The 15,688-nt window shown below is 57.6% G+C and overlaps 1 protein-coding gene across 6 annotated transcripts in view; it reads right to left on the reverse strand.

Annotated features, from left to right (window-relative positions):
* Nucleotides 1–1,615: 1,615 nt before the first annotated feature.
* The window catches only part of IQSEC1 (IQ motif and Sec7 domain ArfGEF 1), a 118,966-nt gene continuing 104,893 nt past the window's right edge, over nt 1,616–15,688 (reverse strand). For 4 of the 6 annotated variants that reach the window (XM_040628396.1, XM_040628395.1, XM_040628398.1 and 1 more), the window contains 6 exons: nt 14,552–14,677; nt 13,216–13,315; nt 10,366–10,527; nt 9,434–9,610; nt 3,809–3,858; nt 1,616–2,533 (listed from right to left, as the gene is read on the reverse strand). In XM_040628396.1, coding sequence (XP_040484330.1) covers nt 1,976–2,533; nt 3,809–3,858; nt 9,434–9,610; nt 10,366–10,527; nt 13,216–13,315; nt 14,552–14,677 — 1,173 coding nt within the window. In that variant the 3' untranslated portion in view covers nt 1,616–1,975. Of the gene's footprint in view, nt 2,534–3,808; nt 3,859–9,016; nt 9,165–9,433; nt 9,611–10,365; nt 10,528–13,215; nt 13,316–14,551; nt 14,678–15,688 lie in introns of those variants that run through there. The other 2 variants (XM_040628399.1, XM_040628397.1) reach the window with 2 other exon arrangements.

Here is a 15,688-nt window from a genome sequence, read left to right on the forward strand (position 1 = left end):
AAAAAAAAAAAAAAAAAAAAAAAAAAAAAGGCTAAACTCTAGATTGCTGTATTTGCTTTCTGTGGAGATTAACAAAGTGCTTGCTTTGCAGATTTGCTGGTATGGTGGCCTTGATGATATGACAAAGGGGTGGGTGGGGAGGGAAACGGGCAGGACCCCTGCCCCGGCTGGCCGGCCAGGTGGGCTCCCCTCGGTCGTCCTGCCGTCTGCCACGGCGCGCCACGCCATCCACGGAGCGCGGAGCCCGCGGCCCGCAGAGTCCCGCACTAGCTTCGCCCTTTCTGAAAGGGCTCTCCGCAGGGACAGGGGCCGTGGGGCAGTCCTCGGGTCCCACGGCTTAGGAGCACAGCACTGGCGGCTGCAGTGGCTCGAAAGGCTGAAACTACAAAGTACGGCCCGTGGGTGACTCGGTCACAGAACCGGACGCGTGCGGCGCCCGGCCCCGGGGGAGCGGATGGTGTCACCACAACACGGAAGCGACAAGAGCACAGCTGAGAGTCATGTGATGCCCTGGCAGCTAACTGGACCATGAGAAGGCAGCAGGGGCTTCGCTGGCGAGGGCGGGCACTCGTCGGCCGGGGTCAGGGGGGCCACGGTGATGACACGGGGGGTTGGGCTAGCACATGGCCACATGGAATCACGATCACGGCTACCACTCAGAAAACAAGACGGGAAACACACACACCGCCCTGGGTGGCTACATGCTCGCATCAGCCTTCGGGCTCAGAGCGGTTCCCCGCTGGAAACTCGCTCGGGGGCTCGTGCTGTTGCGGTTGGAGACAAGATGGTTAAGTTATGGTGCTGGGGAGACGAGGATGGGAGCTGGCCGTTTTCATGTTGGAGATGGACAATTCTGCCGTGGATGGGTGCCCCCTCGGAGGACTCTGAATGAGTGTGCATTAAATCATATGCATATAAAAGAAATATGGATCATGGAAATTCACAGTTATCGCAGCCATTAAAGTGTCTAAGAATCTGTGTAACCAATATCCTCAGACAACCAGCTCCTAACTAGTTGTCCCGAGTTGCTACGGTAGAGTTTACTGCATTTTATCTATTTGCTTACCTGAAATAACAGAGCAGTTATAATACTGAGTACTTATGATAGTTTTCTGTTAATAAAATAAGGATTTATACAAAGCAATATTGGACTTTTTAAACAGTTAGATGCTATGTTACTTGGCACAGTTAGTAATGATCGCGTAAAGATTTTAGCCAGTCCTAGGGACTTCTCTTTTTACGAAAATATGGAAGTATCTGAATTTGTTCCTAGCATTTACGTTTTTGGTTTACTCTCGCTCACACATTCATGTAAGGTACTGTCTTCCTATCAGGTAAGTGGAGCTCCTTGTAAAGTCTATATTGCTAATTTTGTGGACTGAGACGTTTCCTTTCACACACAAATACTACCTATACAGTATATATATATATATATTTATATATTTATATATTTATATTATATAAAGTTTACTTACGTTATTTTCATCAACCATATCAGGTCTACTTAATTTTTTGCCCATTGTCAATAAAAGAGCAATAAATGCAGCAAGTTTGGGGGTCTTTTTTGTTTTGTTTTGCTCTGTCTCTGGTTTTTGTGTCTCGTTTCTTCTTTTCCTAGGCTGGGTTTTCATATGCGTGTACAATTAGGGAGCAGAGCTGAGGGCTGCTTTGGGGTGGGGGGCAGTTCAACATCTACGTGGCCGGTGGCACCGTTTTCAAGGCTGATGGTGGCCGAGGCCCACCCCTGGGGTTGAAGTGGATGGAACCCGGGACGCCCACGCTAAGTGCGATCGGGAGCTTTGTTCCCTACAACGCAAGCCCCGTGGGCTCAGGGGGCTCCATCCAGGCCGTGGGGAGCAGAGGGGAGAGGTGGAAACAGAAGTGCCCTGGGTCTGGTCTGAGGCTGGCCGCCCCTGGGCATGACTCTGTGTGGTGTGCAGTTGTTCCAGGGAGTCTGGGACCCCGCCCAGGCTGTCTACACAATTGTGCTGATGCCGCTGGGTTTGGCCTTGCTGCTGGTGGGGGGCGGCGGGGCGGGGGGCTGCCCGTGGTGGTGTGCCGCGTGGCCCGGGTGGCTCGGGTGGCCGGCATGGGCCGAGGGCAGCGGTGGGTGGCTGTGCACATGGGCCCCGTAGGGCGGGTGCCCCCCGTGGGGGCCGTGGTGGTACTGGTGTGCGTGCTGGATGTGCTGGGGGGGATGGTAGTGGTGGTGGTGGTGGTAGGGGGGCGGGTTCTGCTGCATGTGGCAGTACTGGGTGTGGTGCCCATGCACCTGGGCTTGCGGCGGGCCCTCGACAGGCCCCTGGTGATGGCTGACCACAGAGTGCTGCGGGTGGGGCAGGCCCGGTGGGTGGGGGGGTGGCTGTGGAGGGGCTGAGGGCGGGTGGGCCTGGGGAGGGGGCTTCCCTCTCTTACTCCCAAATAAGGAGCCCAGGAGGGAGGATGAATTAGGCATAGTCTGGTGTGGGCGAGATGGACACTCTCGTGTTGATGTTGTTCTCCGGCGCATGTGAGGACTGCTAATGATGGACCCCTAAAAAGGAAATTCATAGAAATCAAAATTAAAAGACCTTAAAGCACTTATGTCAGAATGATTTTTTTTTTTTTAAATGTAAAAAGTTCACCCACTGACTGCTAAGCCTTAGTTCAACTCACTGGCTGCAGAGGGCGGGGCTGGGTGAGGCTGGGTTAGTCTCACCTCCACTCATGCTACTAGGGGCCGGCAGGGACTCGGAAGTGGCCTTCCACTGAGAGACGTGGGGATGGGGTAGGGCACGAGGGGCCCTCCTGTCTGGTCAAAGCAGCAGCAGCAGCACAAGTGTGACTTCTGCTCTCATCCTGACACGGAAGGCGGCCTGAGCTTTCGGATCAGAATGACTGGCCTGGGAGTGCCTGTGAGCGGCGTGTGCGGAGTGGACTGGGGTGGGCTGGTGTGCATGAAGGACCCCGTTCCTGCTGAGATTGCACCCTATGTTCTCCTGGGTCTTCTCCACGGGTGCGAGGGCATTTGCTCTGCCTGCGTGGGCCCCGAGGTTTCTGGGAAGCTAGCGGTAGGGGCAGGAGGGGCTCTGGGGAACCTTGTTCTGGGTGGGGGGCTGCCTAGGCATTTCACTGCAGCTACCTACTGCAAACCAAACAAGGAAAAAGAAGGAAACAAAAAGGTCTGCAAGCTGAGGTTAAGATGTGAACGGTAATATCGAGATGGCTGGAAGATGAATGAAATCTCATGAAATCCACACTGAGTTTTTCTTTCTCTCACGGCTCTCCTCCCCCGAGCTAGCTGCGCAAGGCCACGGTGCCCTGACTGCAGACACACAGCAATCGAAACTCCAGGAAGGAAGCGATGGGGATGGCGGAGCATGGAAGTCAAGAGATCGGCAACCCCCCCCCAGGACAGCGTGGGTGGAGTGTGCATGGGCGCCTGGCGGCGGTGCCTCCCGCCCTACAGTGCCGGCAGGCGAGGACCCCGGGGCTGGGTGGGGGAGTGCCGGGAAGCTGGGATGTTAACCATGCTCGGGGCCACCGGGGACAGGGTTAAGCAGGAACTAAAACACAGAATCCAGAACCACCCCCCCACGGGTCCGGCCCCAACAAGCGGTGAGAGGCATGGACGATTCTAGGCGGGAGAAGCTGGCATGCACTTGGGGCTGCTGCAGGCATGGGGTCGGGGCGTGTCTGCGCCTCTGTGCAGTAAGGGAGGAAGAGCAAAACAAAACGAAAACGAGAAAAAAAAAGGACAACAGATATAAACCAAGGATTGGGGAGGCAACACACGAAAGCCGGCTGGACGTAGGTGCTTCCTACTTACTTCCACATTGCTCTCTAGCGATCCCGCACTGCTGCGACGCCCTCGCTTCCCTGCCCAGAACATGCAATACCAGAGGTTAGACACGGACACGAGGCCGGGCCGCCGCCGCCGCGGACCCTGAGCCGCCGCCAGCGCCGCGCGGGCCGGGTGGGGGTCGGAGGACGGGCTCCGCACGGAAGCCGGCGGCAGGGCAGTAATGAGTTAAAAAAAAAGGGGGGGGGTTTAAAGAAAAAATAAATTCTTTTTCAGACAGCCCCAACTTCACACCCCTTCTCCTAGACTGGCGGTCTGTTGGGGGGACGCAGTGCCTCCGGGTGGGCTGAGGCACGTGCACGGGTGGGGACGTCCCCCAACAGGGGATGACGGGACAGGGGCAGCTTCTCCGATGGCTCAAAACAAACAAAACGTGGTCCTGCACAGCCCTGACGTTCCGTGGATTTCATATACGTATGTATATGCATGTTCGTACACACATATACATCGCCCCCCTCGCAGGCAGGGTGGGGTTGATGGTTAGGAGGAAACTAAACTGGCGTCCTGTCTTTTCCTCCTGGGTGGCTCAAATGTGCCTGTGCCTCTGGAGTCTGTTTGGTTTGTGCAGTGCCCTGGCCAGGGGCAGGAGACAGGGTCAGGGGCTGCTGGGAGGGCCCAGGGTCCTGCTTCCCTTCTGGGGGCACCACGCCCTGGGATGCTACAAGCATTCCCTCAGTTGTCAGTGCTCCCTGCCAAGGTTTTGTAATATTCCCGACACATGGCGCATAATAGGCGCTCAATATACGTTGACTATGTCAGAGGAAGGCTGTGTCTTCTTGGTTCTGGATGCCCAGGGTCCTGGCCTCCACGGTCCCTCCGGAGGCCGTCTCCATGGATTTCTGCAGGACGCTGAGGCTGGCAGGAATGGTGGGTGCCCAAGCTTTGGGGTCTGGTCTCCGACCGGCTCTCAGGAAGGAAGATGGGAAGAGGGAACAGAGGAGGGGCCTCCCACTTGATGTTCTGTAGGCTTCCATCTGTGCAGCTCTGGCCATAAGCCGAGCACGTTTGTTCTCAGTCAAGCCCCATGGCAATGAAGGACAGCCACCCATGCCAAGGAGGAGACGGACGCTCTGGTTGGTGGCCTGACTGGTCCAATTGCCACAGCAAGCAGGATTCACGCCCAGGTCTGCCTGTCCACCCCTGGGGCTGGGAAGCTTGGCCATGCTGCCTTCTGAGCTGAACGCAGGCCGAGCCTAGGAGCCTGGAAGATGGAAAGATTGCTACCTCTCTGTGGCCCACACCCTGGCCATGTGCTGGGTGGAGAGAATGGGTCTGTGGGTCCTTCAGGTCTCACCATGGCATCCGAGCGTACTGGCTCCTAGAGACAGCCAGGGCCAGAATCAGGAACCATGTCTGGAAGGGGCCAGCATGGCTCTTCACAGCTTCCGCTGCTTCTCAGTGTCGGCACAGGACGCAGCAAGGGCTCTCGACCCAAGGTCTTGCCCTGTGGCCCTTAACAATGCTGGAGGCTGAGCCGGTGCTGCTCTGGCCACTGTGTCTGGGACACAGCCTTGATCCTGGGCATACAACAGCAGACTCGGGGGACAGCTGGTCCCTTTGCTTTGTCTGCTAACCCCCAAACCTGAGTTCCAGCTGGGAGCTTGCTTGACTCTGGGAGCAAGCTGAGAGGGCCTCAGAGCTCGCTCAGGACAGGGCCACATAGAAGATTAGGGCAAGAGGGTTTTCTACCAGTTTCTGAGGACCAGGGAGAACCAAATAGGATGTGGCCCTTATTCCCAGCTGGAAAAAAGATGACGGTCACGTATCCTCATCTTTCAGCTGGTATGAGAAGAGGGGCTGACCTTCTTCCCTTCCTGCTTTTTGTCTCAATGCAGTGGTCCAGAGACACAGAGCAAGAGGAGGCCCTTTGGCTGGAGAGGTGACTCCACCTGGTGCTCCTTCGATTCTTTACCTCGGTTTCTGCATCTGTGAAATGGGCATGCCCCTTCTTCCGAGTGGGCTGGACATGAGCATCAGACACTCGGGATATCGTGGCACCATGCCGAAATGCCAAGAGTCAGGTCTCTGCTGTCTTCGGGATTTTAAAGTCAGTTCTCTAGCCCCTCTAGGCCTAGAGGACTGCCCTGACTGAAAACCAGGGACACGGGAAGGCCAGCCCATCGCCGCCCCCCTGCCAGTGCCCAGCAACGTCTTCCAGCTGGCCTGCTTCTCCCCGTGGGACTTAAGCCAGGCCTGGAGCTAGGTTTGAGGGCTCCATATGGTATCTGGTCTGAAGCAGAACAAAACCCTCTTTCTGCTCCTCCTCCTGCCCCATGTGGGCCAGGCGTTTGGACAGTTTTATCTTGGATGTCTTTGTGTGATGTTAAGCTTCTTAGAACTCATCTTTTCAACTTCTGAAATCGGCATGAGATGTGGGGTATCCCTACAGGAGCTCTCCGCAGTCCAGGTCCCAGAGCCCCTTACTCACAGGCACACCCCACAGACACCCGCTCACTGTAGACCCGTGTCTGGGGTGTGCACACAGGCACACACTACGTACTAATGGAGGTGAAGTGCGCCCGGGCAGTGGCTCTCACCCATGCATCCACGCTATCCCTCACCTGCACCGGACTCCAGGTGCCCTCCCTCTCTCTTGGGATCTTGCACCAGCCACAGGGGAGCCCCACCCCACCCAGCGCCTCTGCTAGAGCCAGATCAGGCCCTGCCAGGCCAACCAGGGCCAGGATCGGGAACCGTATCCAGAAGCGGCTCCCAGCATGGCTCTTCACAGCCTTCCCTTGCTTCTTAGTGTTGGCACAGGATGCAGCAAGGGCTCTCGACCCAGGGTCTCACCCTGTGGCCCTTAACAATGCTGGTGGCTGAGCCGATGCTGCTTTGGACACTGGTCACCAGGAGCCCCCAACTCTCCCCTGAGAGGGCTGCCTTGGTACAGGACATGGCAGGTCTCCAGCTAAGCCCCAGAGCAATAACAGGGGCAGGTGGGTCCTATGGCCTCTGGGAGACATCCTCTTCCCGGAGACTGGTGTTGAGTAGCTTGACTGGGAAGGGCAGGAGAACGTGGGGGTCTTGGGCACAGTGTCCACCATGACTTGACTGATCTGGGCCAGGGGCTAAGGCCCAGTCACACCTGTGTCCCTGGTCCTCATAGGTCCTTGATCTCAGGCCAGCAGGACTCTGGTGCCACTGAAATGAACACAGGGTCCCGGGCGATGGAAGACCATATGGAGAGTATTGGGTGGGACCTCGTGGCTCGGGCCCCTCCCTCTACCTCTCAGAACGTCAGGGGCTCCTGGAGGTCTTGTGGGTCAGACCGCAACTGCCTCCAGGGTCTCCAAGGTCTCGGCCTGAGGTGTGTCTTCTCCTGGGATGATGTGTGATCGCAGGTCCGGGGCAGCTGCTCCCAGAGTGGGGACATGTCAACCGCTGAGTGCTAGCTTGCCCGAGGGGAGACGGTGCCCCTGAGGCCTTGCCTCTTCTCCACAAGTTCATCTTGGTGGGGGCCACGGTGGGTGGAGTGACGCTGCCTCTGGAGAGCGGCACCCCGACCCAGTCCAGGGCACGGAACTCCTTGTCTCCAGCCACCGAGCCCAGCATCTTCCGGGATGGCTGCCGACACCGGCCAGTCTCCCTCTAGAGATCCCAGGTGGCCCATTCCTAGTCTGGGGCCGTGGCAGCCGCCAGCACTCCAACACCCCCTGCCTCGCCCTCCAAGCTTCCTGGGTAGCGGGGGCTTTCTTCCCTGGCGATTCTTTTCATTGTCTCCTGGGAAGACTCCATCCCTAGAGTTTTTCTTAGCTCAGAATGCCCAAATGACAATGGCAACAGGAACAATAAGTGGAAAGCAGCCAAACCTCAGAGCTCTGTCTCTCACGTGGCCATGGGCCTGGGCATGCCGCTCTCCCTGACCCCCAGGACCTGGAACAGGTGTGGCTGGCCATGAGGGCCATGCAGGCCATGGTGGGAGCCTCAGTTTCAACAGAGCCACAGTTACCTGAGGCGCTGGACAAGACGCCTCAGCCCTCCGGGCGCTGCGTCAGGGAACAGAGAGGCCAGGGCTTACCCACTGCACAAACTCAAACAGAGGCTCCAGCCCCCAGCCTGCAGAGGCCCAGAGCCGCCCAGTTATGTTCAGCTGGGTTTAACAAGCCATAGGGAAAACCAGTGGTTCTCAACCAGGGGCAGTTTTGCCAACGATGGGTGATTTTTGGCTCCCCCCCCACCAGAGGAGACCTGGAAATTTCTGGAGGCATTACTGACTGTTGTGACTGGGGGAGGTATTCCTGGCAACTCGTGGCTAGAGGCCAGGGGTCTGCTAAACATCCCGCAGTGTGCAGGACAGCCCCCCACAGCACTAAACATCAGGAGTGCTGGGGTTGAGAAACTCTGGGTTAACCCTCATGCTGGCAATGGATTTCTGATTTTTACTATGGAAAAAAAAAATATGACAAGACAAAAAAAGCAAAAGGAAAAAAATCCAACTTAAAAAAAAAAAAAAGAGAAGAAAAAACAAAAAAGAAAAAAAGAAATTTCTGGGCAATGAATAAGCCGCGGGGAGGCAGCACTGCTGGTGGGGCCGGGGCGGGATGGGTTCCTGGGCAGGCTCTCGTAGCAGGGCCCAGAGCTGGCCACAGGGTAGTGCCTGAGGCAGGGTGGGCTGGGTGAGCCCCTGGGAGGGTAGTGGCCCAATCTCGGCCTGACGGGGTCTTCTCCAACCAACCAGGGCCTATAATCAGGCTCCTAGAGCCTGGAGCAAACTTCGCTCCACTGTAGCCCTAGCCTCCTCCCAGAAGAAGCTGCCTGGCTAGGCAGGACTGGGGGGCGGGGGGCTGTCACTCCACCGCTCCTCTGGCAGCGTTGCAGGCCACGCAGGCTGGAGCAACGCTCACGGGCGGCTGGCCCCAGCTCAGAGGACCTGGCCAGGTGAGGGCTGCCATAGCGGCTCCCTGATGCTCTCGGCGCACCCCCTGCCCTGGGAAATCTGGGAGGCTTGAAGAGATGCTGCTTGCTTGGGTGTTTAGAGGCTGGCAGCAAATAAACACACACAGAAACAAAGAAACAACAACAAAAATCACAGTTCTGCCAGGCAGCCGACATCCCAGGGGCAGCCGCAGCTACCACCTCTGGGCTGGATGGGGGCCTGGGTGTCCCAGGAAGGGAGACCTCTGTGAGGGAAGCAAGACCAGGGACAGCGGGAGAAGGGGTCTCCAGACACAGTTTAGAGGGCTTCACTCCATTTCATTCATCAGCATAAAACACAGGGACGCGGCAGCACAGAGGACAAGGGACACATCCATCAGCGGGGCCTGGCTCGCTCTGTGTGAGAGCAGTTTCCGGAAAATAAATAAAAGAATAAACGAAACCCCTAGAAGGAGAAAGGGAGAATGGGGGTAATCTTCTGGCTGTCCTGCCTTAACAAGCGGGTCCTGTTTCCTCTGGCCTTCAGGGGACGGCCGCTCTGCGTGGTCAGATGCTGCTACGGTTTGGGGATGGTCACGGGAAAGTGCTCCGTCTGAGCCCTGCCGCCACTGGCCACCACTGCATGCCCTTCCTGGCGCACGATGCGTGCCCCAGCGGCCCGGTCTGAGTCCTGCATGCGCTGGGCTAGGAAGGGGGGCCCGGCCCGGCTCTTACCCGCTTCCGAGAGGTCCCTCAGGGAGCTGCTGAGGGCGCTGCGCTTGAGGCCCTCACCACCCGCATAGCTGTCGTCCAGGCAGGCCCGGCTCAGCGTCCCGTTGCCTGACTCCTTTTTGAGGCTGGAGCACTGGGACATGCTGGGCCGCACGACGCCCTTCTGCTTCTCAAGCTCAGCTGAAATAGAAGGGGCGAGGGACTGATGAGGGGAGCACAGTCTTGAGGGGACAGCCCGGGGTGGGCCTGGAAACTGGGCCCTCTGTGCAGGCTTGGCATTGTGCCCGGGTGCCATCTGCCTGTCACGGGGAGAAGTCGGGGCCCAGGGCTGTCTTGGGAAAGAGAAGGTATGAATGCTGTCTTTCACAAAGGGGAGCCAGAAGGAAATCCTGGAGGGGAGGCTGGAGAGGCAAGGGCCTTGGGGTCTGCAGGGAAGAGTCACTTTGCAGGCTTGAGGGCCGACAAGGAGACTCACTGGCCCGGGCCTGTGGCTAAGCATTGCCCTGTGTCTCCAGGGAGCAAGGCTTGGGGCCAGGAGAGGAAGGGATTATAATCAGCTTTGATGGAACCCAGGGGATGGGCTCGGCTGTGACCCCTCAGTCAGTTGGGCCCTGACGTGGAAGACAAATAGTAACCGCACCAAAGTGCAAAGAGCTCAGCTCCAGAACTCTGGGAACGCTTGTCTCGTGGGATGACCAGGGAACAAGGACCCTCGTAGGACAAGCCATGTGGTCCCACAGGCAGGATGGGCCTGGGCTGCCGAAGCCCTGGCTCTCACAGAGAGGCCTCTGCTGCCCTCCCCTTGCCGCCTCCTCTGGCCCAGGGCAGGTGGGCTGGCCTGTCACAGGGCTGTGGGAAGGACAGGCGAGGCCTCACAGAGTCCCCAGAGATGCTGGGGCTGCTGGCTCTTCCTCCCCAGGGGGCCTGCAACTTACACTCTATCCTGTGCTTCTCCATCTCCTGGACTTCCGCAATGGACTCCCGCAGATCATCGGTGAACTTCTTCCGGTCTTGAGGATTGGGAGCATTAAAGTTTATTAACACTTTGATGTCTGCTCCGGGGACAGCAGATGTGAGCCGGATGCCATTGGGGTAGTCTGCAAAGGAGAAGGAGAGAAGAACGCATGGGTCCCTGTGTGGTCTCTGCAATCTCCTTTCTGCTCAAGAAAATACTAAGAAGTCTGACAGCCAGGCTCTCAGAGGATGTGTCCAGCCAGGAAGAAAAGGCATCCACACAGCAGAGCACAGGGACTGCCAGGAAATCCCCATCTCCTGACCTGGGTCCGTGTTGTTCCGTCTATAAGTCGGGGGCAGATCTGGCTTATCTAGGCCGAGGCCAGGGCCCCCATTCTTCCTCAGCCTGAAGGTCATGGAGCCTGGACCCTTCAATTCAAGGTCCTTGGTCACTGCCTGAAGCTGGGGAGACTGGCCAGGGGTGGAGTCCAGGAGGAGTCAGAGGTAGTGTCCCGTGCTGCGTGGGGAGTCTTATCCGGTCACCTCGGACAGTTCTGAGGGTACGCTGAGCTCTGTTCTCTGCCAAATGGTCTCCAGACCCTCAGTCCCCTCGGATGCATCATGGGTGCCCCGTGCTCAAGGCACTCCACGCCGAGGCGGCATCCTTCTGCTCAGACCTGCCTGGTGCCACCTCTGAGCTCATGGGGTCTCTATGGCTTTGGTCCCCTGGCACTACCTCTCTCAGTGGGAATTAAGCATCAGCCACCGGGTGTTTACAGGTTCTCGGTTCAAGCACCAATCCCACTTTTGCTCAGACCTTGGTCAAGGCTGGGAACTCAAATGCCTAGAGGCCCAAGTGTGTTCCCTAAACGTAGGAAGCAAACCACATAAGACCTCAGGGCAACAGAGCGAGTGAGGAGAGGGGCGTGCAGCCCAAGACCACTGCCTGGGAATGCGGGCCTAGCAATGCCAAATCCCAGGTTTTTGTTTTTTGTTTTTTTTTAAGATTTTATTTATTTATTCGACAGAGATAGAGACAGCCAGCGAGAGAGGGAACACAAGCAGGGGGAGTGGGAGAGGAAGAAGCAGGCTCATGGCGGAAGAGCCTGATGTGGGGCTCGATCCCATAACGCCGGGATCACGCCCTGAGCCGAAGGCAGACGCTTAACCGCTGTGCCACCCAGGCGCCCCTAAATCCCAGGTTTTAAGAGAAGTCGAAAATAACTAAAAGTTTAACATAAAGATTTAAGTATCAGCTCAATGAATTAAAAAATAAATCTATAAACAGAATATAAAGTAACTGAGCTGGGACTGACCCATGGCTTCCACTCTGAGAACCGTGGTATGAAGACACGTCCCACAGAAATGTCAGTGTCAGCGCTGGGGCTCCTGCCAGCGCCTTATGTCCAGGACTGAGGGCTAAGCCCTGGGAATCTAAAAACGATGGTGGCGCCGCTTCTGCCTGAGGATTCAGGCTGGTGGGCCCACTGCTGTGAGCACACGACCACCGCCACTCCTTCCAAGAGGGCCCTGCTGGTCAGGACGATGTGGGATAGCACCATCCTCCCCGGGGCCGCCTGGTGGAAACCAAGGCAAGGCAGGCTTCCCAGCCTGGGGTGTGGCAGACAGAGCAGGAGGTGGGGAGATGGTAGGGTCGGCGTCCTGGGCTCCTCGGGGGCACAGCAGGTGCCGTTCCCTTTAGGACAGGGAAGGCGTAAAGGGCCCCAAATCCAAGCCCTCAGGCCTCGGGGTTTGGGATGGCCCAGCCAAAGGCCCCTGGTACTTTCTTGACCTGCAGATAGCCAGCTGATCAGATGGTAGTTTGGCAACCTGTCCGAGAGGACGAGGGCTTCCCTGCTGCTGGAGACACCATGACACTCCACGGGCGCAGGCCTCCCCCGGGGTTGGTTCAGAATGGGCAGGGCAGCAGGGCCAAACCCCCACACCCCCCCTCAGGAGGTCTGGCTCAGCCTGCAGCTCAGGGAACTCCAACAAGGATGGGGCAAAGAGGGAGAGAGGAAAAGGGAAGGGCTTGGGTACTGAGAAGGACCAGGTCAAAAGAAGAAGTCAGTGGGGGTGTCAGCTCCCCCCCAAAATCCCTAGGCCCCATGGCCCACTCATACCCGGAGGAGACTCTCCAATAGCAGCTAAGAAGAAATCCTGTTTCAGGAGCTGTTCTAAGTACTTCATGCGCACGGACTCAGCTGAGTCTATGAGGCAGGCACTGCTATCACTCCACTTTATAGACAAAGGGAATGGAGCCCGGAGAGGTTACCCAGCCAGGCCACATAGCCGCTAAGAGCAAGAGCAGCACGCGAACCCCGGCTCTCCGCTCAGGGCTGAGAGCTTGTCCTCTACATCCCCTCCTCGGGCGTGACTTCAGCCTGTTTGTTCACTTCTGTCTGCATTTAACCTATGCCATTTGACTTGATTTTTTCCCAGCAACATTTTATTGACACAAATGCATTCTGCCCTAAATTAAAAAATCTTACCACCCATAAACAGAAGGAACAGAAAAAGTAAATGTGATAGCCACCATGCACAACATTATTAAATGCTTCCCCGTTACTGCCGCTTATCACACTCCTGGCCTATAAGCTGCTCTCCACTGGTGACGTGGGAACAAGGGCATGCGTGCGAGAGCCACCCTGCGGTGCTGTCCTCTGGGAACCAGGCAGAAGGGGAGATCACTGGGGAGCGCAGCGCTTCCTGACTACAGGGCGAGAGCTGTGACGCTGTCTCCCGCCACAGGGCGCATGGCCACGCGTGGACGAGGGCTCCAGTGCACATGCTCGTGGCCAGGCCACAGCAGGCCCTCCGCACAGACTTACACTGGTTCTCGAAGAGCAGGACCTGCATGCCGTACAGGGAGAAGGACTGTCGGAAGCTGTACGTCACGGAGTTCTTCTTTTTCTGGAAGATCTTGGTAACCTGGGGGTAGCCGGAGACAGAGGCTTGAGTCACATACTCCGCGCTGCCCGGTGCAGCTCTGGGAGCTCAGGATTCTAAGTGGGCCTAATGTGAACCTTTTCAGCAATTCAGATGTTAGGGAGGCCTCTGGGGCAGGAAAGGGCTGCGTGCCCATGCATATCCTGACATGGATGCTGGCTTCTGTTCCTACAAGTACCAGGTGTCATCCTGGCTGGCAATGACGCCCCCAAACTAGCACAGAGGTGACGGGCATGCCATCGCACAGGACCCTGAAGGCGCCGGGCCGGGCACTTAGGCCCAGGACCCCACCTGAGCGCTGTAACTGCCTGAAAGATTAATTTCGGAGGAGGAAATGGAGGCTCAGAAGTTTGAAGTGACTTTGCTTGAGGTCGGGGACTCTTAACAAAGGACTTGAAACCCACAGGTCCAGACGCCAACCTCGCTAATCTGAGAGGAGCAGCTGGCTCTCAAGTAGGGATCAGGGACAAGGGCCTCTAGCAAGAAACCTGTGACATGCGGGAGACAGACACCCAAAGGACAGGTTCGCCTGCTATATGCAGGGACATCCTTATCCCCAGTGGCCAGCACCCAGGTCACCTTTTTTTCCGGGCAGGAGCTCCTCAGTTTCCCTTTGGGGAACCCCCTCTCTGCCACCTTCAGTCCACTAGTTCTGGGGGTGGGCAGTGACCCAGGCTTAGCCAATGAGACAGCACCACACCTGCCTGGCCCCCGGGAGTGGCTCGGGCACGGGCCCAGGAAGCAGTGAGACCTTGGTTCGGCCTCTTACAAAGAGAATCTCACTGGTGGCCGGGGATGCAAGGGAGGCGGGGGCAGGATGAAGCCTGCAGCTGCCAGGGCTGACATTCCCTTCTTGGACAGAGGCTGCCTGAGAAGGGAGCCCACACAGCCGAGAGACAGCCTAATGAGGAGTCCCGCTGACACAGTTTGAGCCTCTGGGAATAGCTGGGGCTGAAGGCCCAGATCCCTCCTGGGCTTTTCCAGAAGCCAGTGAAGCCCTGTGTTCATTGGTAGCGCTGTGAGTTGGACTCTGCCTCTGCTAACCCAAAGACCATGGGGCTAACTCCCATCCTGTTACCTGCACCCCCCCCCCCCAGCGTGTGCCTTTCCCCCGAGCACCAGCAGACGTGGCCACACAGAGACCGAAGACCGGAGCCTCGGGTCAAGCCCGCCCTGAGCCGTGCTCCCAGCCACGGCACGCTGTGGGGAACCACATACCACCAGGAGGTCATTAAACAGGAAGATTTCTCGCTGGTGCAGTCCGAGTTTCTGGGGCTTATTTGGGTCTGGAACCTCAAAGAGCCGGCAGTAGCAGACCAGCCTCCGGTGGGGCAGAGAGAGCACCTGTGTGGGGAGGGAAGCGCTGCCGTCAGCCCCCTGCCACTCGGCTGGAGCCTGGCCCACAAGCTCAGAACCCTGCCTGCGGGCCTGGCATTCGAAAACGCCCTCTCCCACCAACTGTGCACAGCAGAGCAGACACGTTTGGACTCCTAGCAATTTTCCCCCGCTCTTCCTCAGGAGCGCTCCTGAAGGGCCGTGGAAAACGCCCCTGCTTCTCATGACACCCCCTTTCCCCTTTCCTTTCCTTCAGGCAGGTCCCAGACTTCTTACAGCATCACGCTTACATGGCAGACCCCCCCCCCCAGGGAGAAGTTCCTGATCCCTGAGTCCCCATAAGTGTCTGTCACAGACATAAGCCCAGTAGTCTCTGTAATGGTTTCTCCAGAGACTGTCTACTCTAGATGAGGAAACTGAGGCACAGAGAGGTTGAGCAACTTCTCTCAGCCACACAATGGGGAAGGTTCAGAGCCGGGAGCAGATTCTGGGTCCCTCCTAGAGAATCCCGATGGTTCTGATGCCTGAAAAACCTTATCCCAAATCCTGAGCCAGCTGCCACCGCTCTGTGGGGCCTGGCTGGGGTCCCCACTCTGAACATCCCCAGCACGGGTTCCTGTGAGCCCCCACCCTGCCGAAGTCCAAGCTACCCTCAAGGCCAGGTGCAAAGTACGGTGTCTAAGGGCTATGGTGACAAGCCCTCTGGGAGGCCCGGTTATGGCTCTGAAAGCACCCAGGCTCACGCAAGAGACCGTAAGTTAGTAAAGGGCCAGGATGGGCTGGGTAGTGTCACAGCAGGCAGGGAGGGTTCACTCTGCAGCAGGTGCCCTGGTGCAGGGATACCGGAGCTCAGCGCATCAGGAAGATGTGAGCGAGCACGTGGCTCAGGCTGGCGTGCTCAGGGAGCGGCCCTGTTTGGAGCGAAAGTGAGAAGGGGAGAGGATGGTGGCAGGTGGGGCCGGAGAGGCGGGTGAGGGCCGGGCACGGCAGTATCCAGTGGTCTTTCTCTGGGGGAAGCTG

This window comes from Ursus maritimus, unplaced genomic scaffold (genome assembly GCF_017311325.1).
Source record: "Ursus maritimus isolate PB19 unplaced genomic scaffold, ASM1731132v1 scaffold_14, whole genome shotgun sequence".
In the NCBI taxonomy this organism is placed as follows: domain Eukaryota; kingdom Metazoa; phylum Chordata; class Mammalia; order Carnivora; family Ursidae; genus Ursus; species Ursus maritimus.